Source organism: Sarcophilus harrisii, chromosome 5, assembly GCF_902635505.1.
Source record: "Sarcophilus harrisii chromosome 5, mSarHar1.11, whole genome shotgun sequence".
Taxonomy (NCBI): Eukaryota; Metazoa; Chordata; class Mammalia; order Dasyuromorphia; family Dasyuridae; genus Sarcophilus; species Sarcophilus harrisii.
Window position 1 is genome coordinate 87,714,349 of NC_045430.1, and position 15,273 is coordinate 87,729,621.

Genomic DNA, 15,273 nt, shown 5'->3' on the forward strand with positions numbered 1-15,273 from the left:
CTTTATTTGGTCTTCTTTGACTTGTATAATTTGGGCAGTGCTGGGCAGCAACATAGAGACTGCTCATAGGCCAGAGTTATTGTGGGGAGGAGAGAGGGATATAGGGGAGTGCTTAGGGGATGAATGGAGAACATACTGGTTGGATCCTGAGGAATAGGTAGAATCTATTCCCCAATAACAGAAGGAAGACAACAGTAGGTTCTGGAGATTTAATGTCTAGCAGTTATCTTCTCTGCCCCTTCTAGACCAGGAGATCCTATTGGTACAGGGGACTGCATTTGGTACAACTTCCTCCATCCCCCCACTTCCCAGGAACATTTCTCCCTTAGAGAATAGATGATTTTTCCAAAGCTTAGGGTTGGGGATTGGGGGGGGGGGGGGGGGGGGGGGGGGGGGGGGGGGAGGGAAGTCAGGGAGATGGAAAAAAGGCACTAACATATGCTAACTTTCTATCAGTCCAGGGCCAAACTGTAATAGAAAGCCCAAAAATCTAACAGGTAAGTTTTAAGTAGACCTCACCATGACTACTGATCCTTCCTAAAACAGGAGTGATAAAATTCTCATCATTTGTGATGAGCTTGCTCAATCTGTTCTGCCTAGAAGAAATGACTGCTACCTGAATTCAGACACTATTTGACTCGCACAAATTAAGAATTTCAGGAGAGGAAGCTAGTCTAGGAGTATCTCATATTTCAAAGATATGGGTCATCCAACTGTACCATTTATAATAGAGATACGACTGTACACAAATATGAGATAGAAGACTGGCAAAGTGAGACAATAAGATTTAGTGTCAGAATGGAAACTACCAAAAAAGCTGGTGGATACTGTAGGTAGAGCATTAGAGTAGAAATGCCATTTAACAGAACGGGCAAACTATTAGATGAGGTAGAGTTGTGTAGGAACAATTAGACAATATCATCCAGTCCTTGAACAGGATCAAGCTGTTTAAAAAAATTTCTTTTGACAAACAGGTGTGGAAAGCTAGACCATTCATAATCTCGAAACCTCATCTTTCCTTTTCTCCATCCTAAAAATATCTCTAAGCAACTTCTTTTAGGATTGGTCATTACACTCAAGAAATTCTAGGTCCTTCCTAAATCCTCATCTCTGCAATTTTACCTTATTTCCTTTTTAAAGGATTGGTTCAGATAGTGCTCCATACCATTGAATGGCTATTTAGACAGAAACTTCTAATTTTGGTAGCCCCTATTCCATTGGTGGCTCCAGAGTGGAGACCTTTGGAGTTGCTGCACCTTGGCTGTAGGGAATAGAATCTTGAGTTTCATTTCCAGCTTCCTGAAATCTGATGTTCGATTTAAAGGGCTAATTATTCACTAGGCTAGGAACTGGACCTGTGGTTTTATTTGCACAGGTAACTGCAAGATAAAGTACTTTTACCTGGCTGGTTTTTAAGACCTGTTCTGTGGATTTCTAGAAGCAAAATAGCAATTTATTCATGCACAATAGGAAACAGAACAAGGTTTTAATAGCACTGTTATATGCTATGTGCCAGGCATCGCTTTACATTTTCTCTCCCGTGGTTCACAACCCCTAGGGAGATGTTACCAATGGGGAAAAGGCAGGGGTTGCGATTTGCCCAGGGTCATAGGGCGAGATATCTATCTTCAGGCCCAGAAGTCTAACCCCAGTGCCACCTACCTGCTCCAACTTGGCAAAGAATTTGCATTCAGACCTTGATAGGGGTTCCTAATCTGCATTACCTTAGATGGGAAAAAAAAACCCATCTTAAGGATATCTCTTAAGACATCAATGATGCCAAAAAAAAAAGAAAAAAAAAAAACCTTTCTGAATCTAATTGTAGTAGATGCAACATGGGGAATTTCAGGGAGATGGAGGTGGGGAAGGCCGTTATGCCACATGGCTGACACAAACTTGGAAGATTGGGAGATTTTAGGACTATTTGACCAGGTGTGGCTTGGGGAGAAAACCCAGCATAGTATTTTGCAGTTTACCTAAATGGCCAATAATGGCTGTTAGGGGTTTTGAAAGCCTAAGTCTAGTAAAAAATTTGAGAAGCCAGATTTGACTCCAGAACCACCTTTGGACTCTTTGCGAGGTGGTCAGTGACTTGAATTGAGGATCAATACCTGTAGTTCCAGGGAAAATTACTAATCTATAAATTTTCGACTAGCTTGTTTCATGGCAAGCCCAGGATCAGCATTTGTCATACATTAGGTGATTAGATTATATATAGTATTAGTGGGCAAGATCTGACCTCCCACATTAAATTTTTAGACTTCAATGTACTCTCCTAACCTTGGTCCACCAAGACAAAAGCAAGAGGACTTTTCCCACAAAACTTAATTCTATTGTTGCTTAATTTTACTGTGCATCTGGAAAATTTCAAAGATCATACTTACCTTCTAGCAGGAACCTAAAAGCCAGTGGGGGTTCAAAGACACAACCCCAAATACGTATCATAGCTCAATAGAGAGCAAACAAAGCAAGACTTTCTTCCTAAAAGCCAACATACATGTCTGAGATTTATGCTCTGGCTGTCAAGTTTATTCTTATGAAGTTAGGTGAAGTATTGGTATTCAGAAGGAAGAAACTATTAAACACATGGCTGGCCTCTATGAAAGAGCTACTCTTGGACTGAGGATAGCTGTTTAGTAGTCAAAGCTCTCTCTAGTGTAATCACCTATGTGATCAGAAACATTTATTAGACCTCTTCAGTTCTAGCCAAAGAAAGCCCCGCCCCCTTTCACTCTTGATTTGGTTTATAGTTTTCAAAGCCATTCTATTATTCAAAAGTAAAAAGGATAGAGGGGTACGTTGGGCAAGACTTCAAGCCTTAACTAGCTGTGATTTCATGTATTTCTCCATCTATAAAATGGAGATTTTATAGCCCCAAATCTCCCAGGATTGTTGTGTATTTAGCAGTACCTGGCACAAAGCTAAGCATTATTATTAGCTATTCCAAGAATAGTATTAGTATTTCTACTTTCATAGTCTGTTTCCCCCCCCCCCCAAAAATTGTTACATAGATCAAATCCTCCAATTTAGTTCCAGAAGATGCTGTAAAGGTCGAGACATTATGACAGGAGGCAGGCAATTCATTTTAGAAACATTTTACTAAAATATCCATTCTCAAATTTGTGAGCTGCACAGCAGTCATGAATCAGGTCAGCTGCATACCAGCTAAATTTACAAGTGGCTTCAATTCTGGACCTTAAATGTTCCTGTAAAAAGAAAAAGATTTTATTCAATAAACATAGGCACTTACTGAGTAGCATTATACTCTCAAATCCCACTTATCCCTGCCCAGATAAATCCTGTATTTACTTGTGCATTTTTCTTTCCCCATAGAAGCTGGCACTGACATCTTAAAATATCGTCTGAATTCTTTATTATTACTATTCACCTTGGTTTCCCCAGTCTTAAAAAAAAAAAATAGTAATCATGTTTTAGATAACTTACATTTGAAGTAGCCACTTGAATATGCCAAAAGCCTCTAGTTTTTAGAGGGCTGAACAGGTAGCGAACAGCAACTTCCTTCCTGGAAAAGTAAGAAACTCTCAGTATTATCTCCTGATATTTTGAGCATAATCTCAAAATATCCCTCACCCACCCCCTTAAACCCCGCCCCCCTTAAGCAATACACGCCCAAGCTAGCCCTTTGCAAAAATTAATTTTAAAGTAAAAGGGCGCTCCTAAGGCATTACTGTGAGCCACTGCTGTGAAGGGGAAATGGGAAGAGGGCAATAGAGGCCAATACTTTATACCATTACAATGTTAAGATTTAAAGTGCCTACTGGCTCTCATGGGTATTAATTACATTAGATTTCATCATCAGGGCAAATTACACTGGAAAGGGGTTTTAAAACTCTAGACGAGTACAACTATACTGGACTATTTTATTTGCTGGGCTCAATACGTTATTTTAGCAAAAAGAAACGAAAACAAAAACAAAACAAAAACACAAGAAAAACAACTATAATTTCAGACAAACTATATGGACATAAGTAAAATCTGTTCTTACCTACCAGTATAGCAATAAAACCTTTCCTTCTGGCTCTGACTGCTAGTCCTAAGAGTCAGATGTGCCTTACTCTTGTCTGCCTCCTTCCTTCCGATGGGCACTGAAACTTCTCTCCCTCCTAGCTTTCATGGATCGTGCCGAAGCCTGCCCCTGGCTTATCTCTGTACACTTGACTCCATACCACAAGTGTCTAAGCGCGGAGCCATTCGCGCTATACTTGCTAGCAGTTCCTAGTAGCTGAACATCTCCTGGATCTTTAAAGCCATTGTCACGATTCCTGAGGTATCTGCAAACTCCCTGAACAGTTAAGGTTCCACCTGCCATTGCAAACTCAGCCAATATCAAAGCCCAAGGGACTAGAAAACTTTTAACCATGCTTCTTCCCACCCCCTCCCCCACCCATCCCCTCCCAACTCAGCCCATCCACCCACCCTTCCTTCCCCCCACATCTTTTCCAAGATTAGTTAAGGGATAGGATAACAAACCAATGAAATGGAATAACACAGACCTATTAAATAAAAACTTTTTCTATTCTACAGGGTACAAAGTCACTGGGATAAACAGAACATAAATTGATTGAGGAAAGCAAAAGGCTTTAATCAATGACCTTGGAGCATGTCTTTAGGAATTGGGGCTGAAAACTGGCCCAAACTCATGACTTGATAGGCAGCCACCTGAGTGACATTAAATTTAAAAGGAAAACTGCAGTTAAGACAGCCTCAATATGGCCAGTGAGCTACTTTTTAATTATCCTCCCCCAACCTCATTACACTTAAAAAGGTAATTTGAGGACCCCCCCAGATAATAAGAATGTACCCTACAGCCCCCAACCATCCATGCTTGTAAAATGCCGATTAAGTAAAATTAACTACTGCAATTTTCCTTTAATGATACTTAAGCCTCAAGTCAGTAATGCTCCTCTTAAAATCATGAACATGGTCGGAGAAATGTTGATTTACCCAACTTTCCCTCCCCTCCCTCTCCCAATCAGGGCCTTTTCTTCCACTGTGGAGGGGGGTGGCATATGCCAGGTAACTGCTAGCTAGGCGAGGGTTGAGACTCAACTTAGAGTCCATTAACACATAAAAAGGCTTTGAAAGTTTTCCCTCTAAAGTTATCATAGTTAAAAATCATTGCCAATGACCGTGCAAATACTGGAGGACATGAGTTTTTTAATATCAATTCAAATCTGAAGCCTCATGGGCAACGGTTCTAATTTTGGGGGAGCCATGATAGCCAGATTTTGTGAGCAGAAAATTTTCTATTTTGGAGTAAAGTATGATGGGGTCAGAGGGTTTGGTAGGATAAACTGCCAATCACATCATGGCAAAACTATTAAGACACAAATGACTAGGAATAGGAATTGTATAGAAGGGACCTGCCATCACACCTTGGGTCTAACTTGATACTGCATGCTTGTTGGGGCAGTTTATGGGAAGCTTCGAGTAGACTAACTTAACACAGCACATTTAAAAAAGACACATTTATTCAGCGTCATGATCAGACTATTACATTTAGCAATCAACAGCATGGGTGCAAAAAAAAAAAAAAAAATCTACATTAAAACCCTTTGTTGGAATGCTTTACACTTTCCACAGAAACAGAAACTAAAATAACCTCTTATACAATTAGTCACAAATACAGTCCTGGTGTTTTTTTGCCCATACACAAAAAGTATTGTCTAAAACATGTCTTCTTGTAGCAGCTAGGCCCTGCCACCACTGTGCTTGGCTGAGTTCACAAATCTGTTGTAACCTGTAGCTTCCCTGTCACTTCTCTGGCTCTCCTCTCCTGCTAAGCTTTGTTTCCTGTTGAACAATACGAATAAAGTTGTTAATCTAAACACATATTAAGACTCAAAGCTATAATCCAATAGCAAGTTTTGTTCCCCATAGATTTTGCTGATCTGAATTATTAACATCCACAAATTTACTACAATTAAAAATGTTAACTATGTTGCACTGCTAACTACATTAGTTATTACTGGGTTCATTAATAATTGTAAGCTTAAGTGTGAGGTGAGAAGGCTTAATACTTACCTAACAGTAATTAAAATCTTCTGCCACTGCCGTAACTACTGCTACTACTGGAACCACCATAGCCACCTATAGACAAAAGTCTTTGCATTAGTTTCTTAATTTTGCCACTTTTAAAAATTAACTCACCCATACCAGTATTCATTGGCTGTCTTTAGTGTCATAACTGTCATGACCATAAGCAAGTGTCTTGGGCTACCCACAAAGGTGCTTTTGGTTGTGGCGTAAATTTCCCTTTTAGCAATTCACTAGTTTTACTTCGAAAATCTAGAGATTTAATCTAGGGATCAGTGCTTAAACTCCCCACATGGACCAAACTATGAACCCTTAAACATGCTCCTGCAACCATCAACTATTTGGCTGTGCACAAGCTACTTTAGAATATTCTACCCCACCAACTCCAATCTGACTTCATTCAACTCATTTGTGCCCAGCAAGTTATTCAAAATCAAGCCAACATTCTACCTTGGTTACGGGGTTTGGCAAAATATTGGCCCCCACCATAAGGGCCCGAGCTCCTGCCTCCGAAGTTTCCTCCCTTCATGGGACCAAAGTTTGATGACTGATTGTTGTAGTTGCCAAAATCATTGTAGCTTCCACCACCTCCAAAGTTGCTTCCTAAAACAGAAAGGACCCTAATAGTTACTTACTAGAAAGCAAACCCAAATTATTGCCATCCTCCCAGTTTTGAATCACTGAAAGCTAACAAGGCCCTTTGTGCATTCCCTTTCCACACTAGATAAGACAGTCTTTTGGATAATTCAATTAATGCCAGAGTAAATAAAATATAGCTATTTCTCCAGAGCTTTAGGGGGGGAAAAAAAAACCACATATAGAATATTTAGAGGCTACTACTGTCTTAACACTGTTGGAAAATGTAGTGTCAAAGGACCCAAAATACAGTCAAAACACTAAATCCTGCTATGGAAGTAACTTAGTACCCCAAGACACCATCCTGGCTTTATCTAAAAAACAGGGAGTGAGGCGGCCCAGCATAAAGCTGGGAAGAGGTAGCTTTTTGAAAACCAGGTTTCATGCAGTGTACTTGTTCAATGCTGTTAAGAGCATCAAACCCCAAAACAAGATGAATATATATTTTTTAAAAATACTACAATACTAACCTAGACTACCAACCACATTACTTGTTTGGGTTCACTTGATACCTACCACTACCACCGCCAAAGCCGCCTCCGCCTCCTCCGTTGTTATAGCTGTCATAGCTGCCACTCCCGCCATAGCCACTGCCCTGGTTTCCATAACCCTGTCCACCACTTCCATAGCCTCTGTTTCCTCCAGAGTAACCAGGGCCGCCTCCTCCATAACCACCTACAGAAGAATACAATTCTTCTCAGTAAGACAAATTTGACAATCAAAAATCCATGCAAGCTTAAAGGCTCAAGGCCAATACACAGCATGCATGTTATGGTGGGACAATCAGGTCAAGCTCAACACATGCAGCACTTAAAAAAAAAAACACAACAAAGCAAAAGAAAATAGAAAAAAAGGCAAAGACTAGACCTATTCTAATGGGGAGAGGAAGGGCCAAAAACCTCCATTTACCCAACTTTTAGCTAATTAAAAAGCACCCACCATCATTTCCAAATCCATTGTAGCCATCTCCACTTCCACCATATCCTCCTCCACCTCGGCTGCCACCAAAACCACCTGGAAGAAAAAGGGTATTTAGTTGGTTATCAACTAGAAAACCTAAATTAAAAAAAAACCAAAACAAAACCCATCCTGAAGCAGCCAAGTTCTTGACTTAACTTTCCCTTCTGCTAATTAGGTGCCAACTCAAGAGTAACCATAGCAGCCTAAAAAGTCTCCAGAGGCTTAGTACATATTAAGAATGGTCACTAGACCAAAGAGAATAGGAATGCTCTATTCTACACTTTGAAATAGCTTCAATGGAGGAAGGCTGACAATTAACAATTAAGACTGATAAATCAAGTACTTCTTGCTTGTGAAAACATACCACGGCCACTGAAGTTTCCACCACGGCCAAAGTTATCATTTCCACCAAAGCCACCTCCACGGCCACCACCAAAGTTTCCAGAACCACTTCTACCTATTAAAACAAAACAAAAAAAAAACAAACAAAAAAAAAAAAAAGGAAAAAACACAAAAGATAACCATTTTAAAGTTATCTTCAATAAGGTAAAGATCACCACCATGCTAGTGATCAGAAAAAACATACCTCTTTGACTAGATGAAGCACTGGCCATTTCTTGCTTAGACAAGGCTTTCCTTACTTCACAGTTGTGGCCATTCACAGTATGGTATTTTTGAACTATAACAAAAACTCACATTAGAATTATCTAATGGCTGGAAATACCAACAAAAGAGATTAACAAATTTGGTTACTCTCAAGGCCATTTGTGATACTCACTGACAATCTTGTCCACAGAATCATGGTCATCAAAAGTAACAAAAGCAAAGCCTCTCTTTTTGCCACTGCCTCGGTCAGTCATGATTTCAATCACTTCAATCTTTCCATACTGTTCAAAGTAGTCTCTTAAGTGATGCTCCTCAGTGTCTTCTTTAATGCCACCCACAAAGATCTTTTTCACAGTTAAGTGTGCACCTGGCCTCTGAGAGTCCTAAAGACCAAAAATTTTTGGTGAGACTTGATTTACAGCATGGATACCTGAAGACTTGTAAAAAGACAAACCTATACTGCACATTACTTACTAATACTTTCAATAAGATGAAACACATACCTCTCTGGAAACAGCTCTCTTTGGTTCAACAACTCTGCCATCAACTTTGTGGGGTCTGGCATTCATGGCTGCATCTACCTCTTCCACTGTGGCATAGGTAACAAAACCAAAGCCCCTGGAACGTTTGGTATTTGGATCCCGCATCACCTGAGATGTTAGCGAGCACAGGCACAAGGGAAGACAAAAAAAGGCGGCTTTTGGTACAAAAGCAGAAGGGCCATTGAGGTTTGGATTTAACTTAACAGGAAACTACCGAGAAACAAAAGCTCCCCCCTCCCCCAAATTGCGTTTTTTCCTGCAGATTGAATCCCAGGCCCTGCACTTACCACACAGTCTGTAAGCGTGCCCCATTGCTCAAAATGGCTCCTTAGACTCTCGTCTGTCGTTTCGAAACTCAGGCCTCCGATAAAGAGCTTCCGAAGCTGCTCGGGCTCCTTCGGGGACTGCAGGGTCGAATACAAAGGATTGGGAAAGGAAGGGTCGTTAAGTGGTCGCCGGTGGGCGGGGGCAAGTCCGCAAGGGAGCCCGGGAGAAATGGGAGCTCGCTTTAAAGGACACGTGCCCCGTCCTCCGCGCCCCCCCCCCCCCCCCCCCCCGCGGCTCCCGAGATCAGACAAAGAGTGGGCCCCGAGCGTTACTCTCCAGCCCAAGGCCGCGTATCAGGCGCCCGGGTTCGGGTGGGGACAGCAGAGAGAAAAATGCAACGCATGCGCAACAAAGGAGACGAGAAGGACTACCGGGATTACCCAACAGGGAAAAAAAAAGATTGTTTCCAGGAAATCGAAATCGGTCCCAAATCAAGGACAGACGAGATAAAATAGACAAAGAGTCTGGGCCCGTGCGACTGAAAGGCCCTGAAAGACGGAGAGGGCCGCGAGGGCTGAAGGCTCATGGCGGCCGGGCCTACAAAATGGCGACCCCGAAGGAGGGGGTGTGTGGGAAGGAGCAGGCCCGAACGAGAGCGGGCTACGGAACTCCCGAATAAGGGTAGGGTAACAAGTATACGGAGCTAAGCTCCGGAAACGTGCAAGGGAGGGTAGAAGGAAAAGCAAGAAAGGAAGATCTAGGCGCTGTGGCTCCCTTACCTCTGACTTCGACATGGCGAGAGCGGTAGCAGACGCTTCAGCGATCCTTCTCCAACGGCGTCGAGGACAGAAAGGAGCTAGCTAACTAGCGTATCTGCCTCCCCACCTCCGGCCCCGCTTTTTAATCCCGCCTCCTCGCGTTCTGCATTGGTAGACTCCGCCCCTGCTTATCCACCATTGGACAGCCTCAATCATTCTACCTAGCAATTGGTCTATGGTAGCGTATCTTTGCGTAACGTAATGTGTTGCGTAAATTCCGCCCCAGCAGACAGATGATTGGCTACCGAGAAGTCTTTTTTTTTTTAAAGCTCCTGATTGGCTCTTCTGTCAGTCACTCTTGCTTGAATGTAACAATTTTTTAAAGTAATTTTCATTTTTCATTCCTTTAAATATTACGTCATAGAAAACACGATTGCACATGAAAAATTGGAAAAATAACGAATGACAAAATTAATTTTGGAGCTTCTACTGCTACTACTGCGCATGCGTAGTACTCACTATCAATTAACGCAAGCGCAGTAGTAAGATCTGAAGGCTATTTGTAACACGTGTAATGGCGGGGAAGAACGGACCTATGTAATACACCTGCGCAGTGGCGGGAGTCTTGCCCCTTTCTGCGCAGGCGCAGTGGGCGGAGGAAGAGTTTTTCCTTGGATCGCGTGCGCAAGCGCAGCGGCGGATCCGTTTTGGCGGGCGGTTGGCGTTGCGCAGAAGGCGGCGGTGGTTCCTTGTGGTCCGGCCTCTTCGCAGAGGAACGGGGACAAGGTTAGGGTGAGAGAACGCTCTCAGTCCCGGGTAAGTGGAAAACAACCACGTCTACACTTCTAGGTCCTTGGAGCAATTCCAATCGGGCCCGTTATTGTGTGAAATGAATGGACTGCTGGGGTGGGGGGGGGCGGAGGAAGAGCGACAGGATTGGTCAACCAATAGGAGAACAGGGGGCGGGTGTAGTTGTCCTGATGGCCTTTCCTCTTCTCCAATGGTTGTATAGGAGGGAACCCAGTGGATGAATGTGATTGACAAGACCATAGACCAATTGAGCCTCCATTTGGTGGCTCCAAGTAACTGACATGGGTCCTTGAGCCACAGGAAGGCGGGAGGCGGGTTCTTCTTTCCTAAGCTGGGACGCTCTAAGCAAATTGGAGAGAAGTGCGCGGGGAGGTTGGGCTCGCCAGAGAGACAGGAGTCTGGGCCCAATGTGAGAGATGAGGGTTGGGCCTTTAGATAGATGGGCAAGGCGACTAGCCAATAGGAGGTCAAACCAAGGAAAGCGCGCGGGGAGATCGGCCAATTGACGCTTGAGCGAAGGGAGGGTTTAGATTTGGGGTTCCAAGGAAAGAGGATTGCCTTTTGGGGGTGGGGATCCCCAGGGGATGACTTGTTTTTCCCTGAGGCCTCTGAGCTTGCCCCCATTCCTATCTACCAACCAGACTTCTTGTGTTCTGATTGCTCTTCAGTGCTTGCCCGGGTTTGTCCTTTTCTTGGATCCTTTTCCCATCTTGGGGGTTCGGTGCAGGCCAAGGAAAGACCAAGACCACATGTTTGTCTGGAACCTTTCTTTGTATACCGCCCCCCCATCCACATCCACTCCAATATCACTTGTTTATCTAGAACCTCCCTTTGTAATGCATCCCCCTCCCCCCCAGGCCACATGTTTGTCCGGAACCTTGCTTTTTTTTAACAAGCACACACCAAGATCAGTGTTTGTTTGGAACCTTACTTTTTAACAAGAGGTACATGTTTGGTTGATTTTTAAGGTAGAAATACACCCTTTCCTTTTGAGCCGAAGGGAATTTCAGACTTTTCTTCACCCAGGCATTTGGTCATATTTGAAAGTGGAAAATGGAAAAACTAAACAAGTAGCCATTCCTGGAGGAATCCAGAAGCCTTTTGTTAATAAGTTAAAGTGATTAAGATAATGCTTGTTGTACTTACTCCCCTTCTAGAATTTTGAGAACAAAAATTCTCAAAAAATATCAGTTAAGTTGGGTAAAAAAAAAATTTATCAGATATTTTGTTGTGAATAAGTTCAGCAAAAGTTAATTTATTAGCTTCGTTAAAGTAGCACCATTTAGGAAATCTTGCTATGTAGTTGCTGGGGACTTTGTATAACAAAAAAAAATGAAATTAAAAGACATTTGATAAATAAAAAGTCAAAATTTGCTTCCCTGTTAACCTCTGTTTCTTCTGACTTTTGCAAAAGATGAAGTGTTCTAAATGAGAACCTGTAATTTCATCAGTTTAGGGAGATGCAGAATAAAGAAATCAAGAAATTCTTTAAAGTATCAGAGTTGCTGGGCGCAGATTAAGTAACTTGTAGAAAATTAGTCAAGCAGGATATATGTGTCAGAGACTAGACTTCATGTTTTTGTGACTCCAGCATTCTCCAATAACAGGATATATCTGAAGTGATTTAATAATCTCAGTATTTGACTAGAGGGTATGATGTGAATTGAAGCTAATGTCATTCAGTTTAAAATTAGGAACAAGTGAATAATTTGATTTAATACCACATTTAATGAGAATAATCTCATTTTAGCTTTTTATCTTCCCATATAAAATGGAGATTTAACAGAGAGAAATAGGTCATATTTTGATAGTAGTATTTGATCAGATTAATAACTAATATCCATAGGCCTCAAATTATCCAAGAAGAGTGTATTGTAACTTATTTTGTGTTTTCCATGCCGGGTTGAATAAAAACAAAATTTTATTAAAATTTTTATTACTGTTACCAACTTGCAACCTGTTCATGCTATACATTCTTACTGTGTTCATAGATGTTTGAATGCTTAAAAATGAATGTGAATGTGCTTTTTTCATGATGGGCTTTATTCATTGTCTTTTCAGCTAAGTTGGACCTCTTACAAGCCATTTTAATTAGGTGGTTTATTCACACTTTTTCCTTTGGAAACTAGGTTCTCAAATCACCCCCTCCTTCAGTCAAGACTGGGCAGCTGATTTGCTAATCTTTGGGGGAAAATGTCTACCTGTGTGTGGGGATTCATCTTTGTATTCCATTAAACCTAAAATGTGTGAATATGGCAATTTAAATGACAAATTAAGTGAATAAAGACTGGGTGGTTTGAATATCTTCAGGTTCAAGCCCCAGAAATTCTTGTTTATACAACTAAAATAAGTAGCAGTCCTTGATTTAGTATGTTTTGTTGAGAGATTTTCACTTTTTTTAATTAATTTTTTTGTTAAATTTTAAGTTCCAAACTGTCTTCCTCACATCCTTTTCTTTTCAACCAACACTAGAGAAGACCACCATTTGACATTGATTTGTGTGTACATGCATGTGTATACACAAATATGTATTTGTTAGTCATACTAATATATTTATATTTCTATATATCATGCCATACATACATTTATTTGTCAATTCTTTTTCTAGAGGTAGATAGCATTGTCCTTCACACTTCCTTGTTTGGGTATTTATAATATACAAACTAACTTAGTCATTCACAGTTATTCTTTAAATAACATTACTGTTGTATACATTTTCTTGGTTCTATTCATTTCTTCACTCTGTTATTTCATGCAAATCTTTCCATATTTTTCTAAAATCACCTTGCTCATCATTTGTTATAGCACCATAATAGTCCATTCCAAACATACACAACTGGTTTAGTCATTCCCCAATTGATGAGCATCTTCTCAATTTTTCAGTTCTTTGCTACCATAAAAAGAACTGCTTTACATATTTTAAAATATAGGGGTTTTTTCCTTTTACCCTGATCACCTTGGGAAACAGACCTACTGGTATTGCTAAGTCAAAGGGTATTCACAGATTTATAACTCTTTGGCATAATCCCAGATTGCTTTCCAAAGTGTTTGGAATGGTTCACGGTTCCACCAACAATGTATTAATTTCCCAATTTTTCCACATCCCCTCTAACATTTGTTATTTTCTCCTCCTCTCATTTTAGCCAATCTGATAGATGTGAGGTGATATCTCAGAGTTCTTTTGATTTCTGTTTCTTTAACCAGTAATGATTTAGAACATTTTTATTTGACTATATTTCTTTGATTTCTTCATTGAAAAACTTTATAACCTTTGACCCCTTATCGAATGGAGAATCACTTGTATTTTTTAGAAAATTCTTTTAACTTAAATCAACTCTCCTACTCCTACCTTCCCCAAATTTATTTCTCGTGGAATATTTTACTGTGTTTTACAGTTGGGATTTTAAAGTTTAATATGGATTAGTTTCCACTTTGAGATGTTAAGTAAATGCTCTAGTAAATATTTCTCTGTTAACTCATTCTAATGCAAATGGGGACTTTTAATTTTTCATCTATTATGACAAACCTGGTCAACCCTGAATTGAAGCACTAAAGGTGTTCTTTGTACCAAAGAAATTCTCATTTGACCTAGTCATTCCTACAGGAATTCAGTTTTCTACTTCTGCCATTGAAGAATCCAGTTCAAGGAATGAAGTGGAAAACATTCTGTTAACTATATTAAGCATTGAGCTCACCTAAAAACAAATAAAAGACCATTTATCTTGAAGACTGTTAATGGCTAAGGAAAACCTGTATTGGGGAAAACTGAAGAGCAAGATAATGGTTAAAACTTGAATCTTGTCTCAGGATATAAGGAGAATGAATGAAGGATGTCCTGATTTGCCACTCTCATAAAAAGCTGTAGAAACTCGGATACATTGTCAATAGGAACCCTAAAAAAAAAAGATATAAAAGGAAGCAATAAGCATTTATTGAGCACCTCCTATGTGCCAGGCTCTGTACTAAGTACTTTATACAATATTTCATTTGATCCTCACAATAGCCCCGTGAGGTAGATAGATGCTGTTATTAACCCCATTTTGTAGTTGAAAAGGTGAAAGGAGACAGGTTAATATGACTGTAGTGTTGGAGATTATATTGAACTCGGGTCTTCCTGACTTTAGGTATAATGTCCACATAGCTTCTTGGTACCACCTAAGCTACCTAAAGGTTCATGGATTAATTTGAAGTAACTGAAGCTTATTGACCATTGCATTTCAGACATTAAAGTGGTTTATAATTCATATTTTAGTTGGCTAATAACGCCTCATCTCTTTTCCCCCAGATGTCTCCAACTACCTGTCTTTTTAAAGAACTACTTTTCTTACCTGTTGGTTTATCATTAGTTGAATCTATGTTCTCTCTTTCTAGCTGTAGGGAGGAATCGGACTAAAGAAATAACAAGGAAAAGTTAAGAAGTAACAAAGGAGAGTTACAGCAAGGTTTTCTTGTAACTACTATTTATACATTGTTATTGATGAACTTGGACTCTGAGCAAGCATCTCTTTTCCCAAACATAAACTTTGATTTTCCCTGTCTACTTGTAAAAGATGAATCTTCCTTGTAATTACACTAATGGGAAAGAATCCAGGTCGTCCTGAGAAGAGTTGGCTTGTGAGGAGTCCAAGACGCAGATT

At 40.5% G+C, this 15,273-nt stretch overlaps 2 protein-coding genes across 5 annotated transcripts in view; one reads left to right on the forward strand and one right to left on the reverse strand.

Annotated features, from left to right (window-relative positions):
- Positions 1-3,443: 3,443 nt before the first annotated feature.
- Positions 3,444-9,965, reverse strand: HNRNPA1 (heterogeneous nuclear ribonucleoprotein A1). 3 transcript variants are annotated; one of them, XM_031937727.1, is made up of 11 exons: positions 9,848-9,965; positions 9,089-9,205; positions 8,763-8,909; positions 8,432-8,642; positions 8,240-8,332; positions 8,018-8,110; positions 7,633-7,707; positions 7,210-7,368; positions 6,508-6,660; positions 6,046-6,111; positions 3,444-3,523 (listed from the first exon to the last, which is right to left on the reverse strand). In XM_031937727.1, exons 1-10 carry the CDS (start codon positions 9,860-9,862, stop codon positions 6,056-6,058), a joined length of 1,119 nt encoding a protein of 372 aa, XP_031793587.1. In that variant the 5' UTR covers positions 9,863-9,965; the 3' UTR covers positions 3,444-3,523; positions 6,046-6,055. The 3 variants fall into 3 exon arrangements, with proteins under 3 accessions (XP_031793587.1, XP_003772367.1, XP_012407018.1); XM_003772319.2 differs by lacking the exon at positions 3,444-3,523 and adding an exon at positions 5,475-5,814; XM_012551564.2 differs by lacking the exons at positions 3,444-3,523; positions 7,210-7,368 and adding an exon at positions 5,475-5,814.
- Positions 9,966-10,504: 539 nt separating this feature from the next.
- The window catches only part of CBX5 (chromobox 5), a 39,417-nt gene continuing 34,648 nt past the window's right edge, over positions 10,505-15,273 (forward strand). For both annotated transcript variants that reach the window (XM_012551565.2, XM_012551567.2), the window contains exon 1: positions 10,505-10,642. The gene's annotated coding sequence lies outside the window, so the exon portion shown is untranslated. The remainder of the gene's footprint in view (positions 10,643-15,273) is intronic.

Coding starts and splice junctions, on each gene's coding strand:
- HNRNPA1 (XM_031937727.1), bottom strand. Junction 8,111..8,239: donor TGCTTCATCTAGTCAAAGAG/GTATGTTTTTTC, acceptor TTGTTTTAATAG/GTAGAAGTGGTTCTGGAAAC. Junction 6,112..6,507: donor TGCCAAACCCCGTAACCAAG/GTAGAATGTTGG, acceptor TTTTGTCTATAG/GTGGCTATGGTGGTTCCAGT.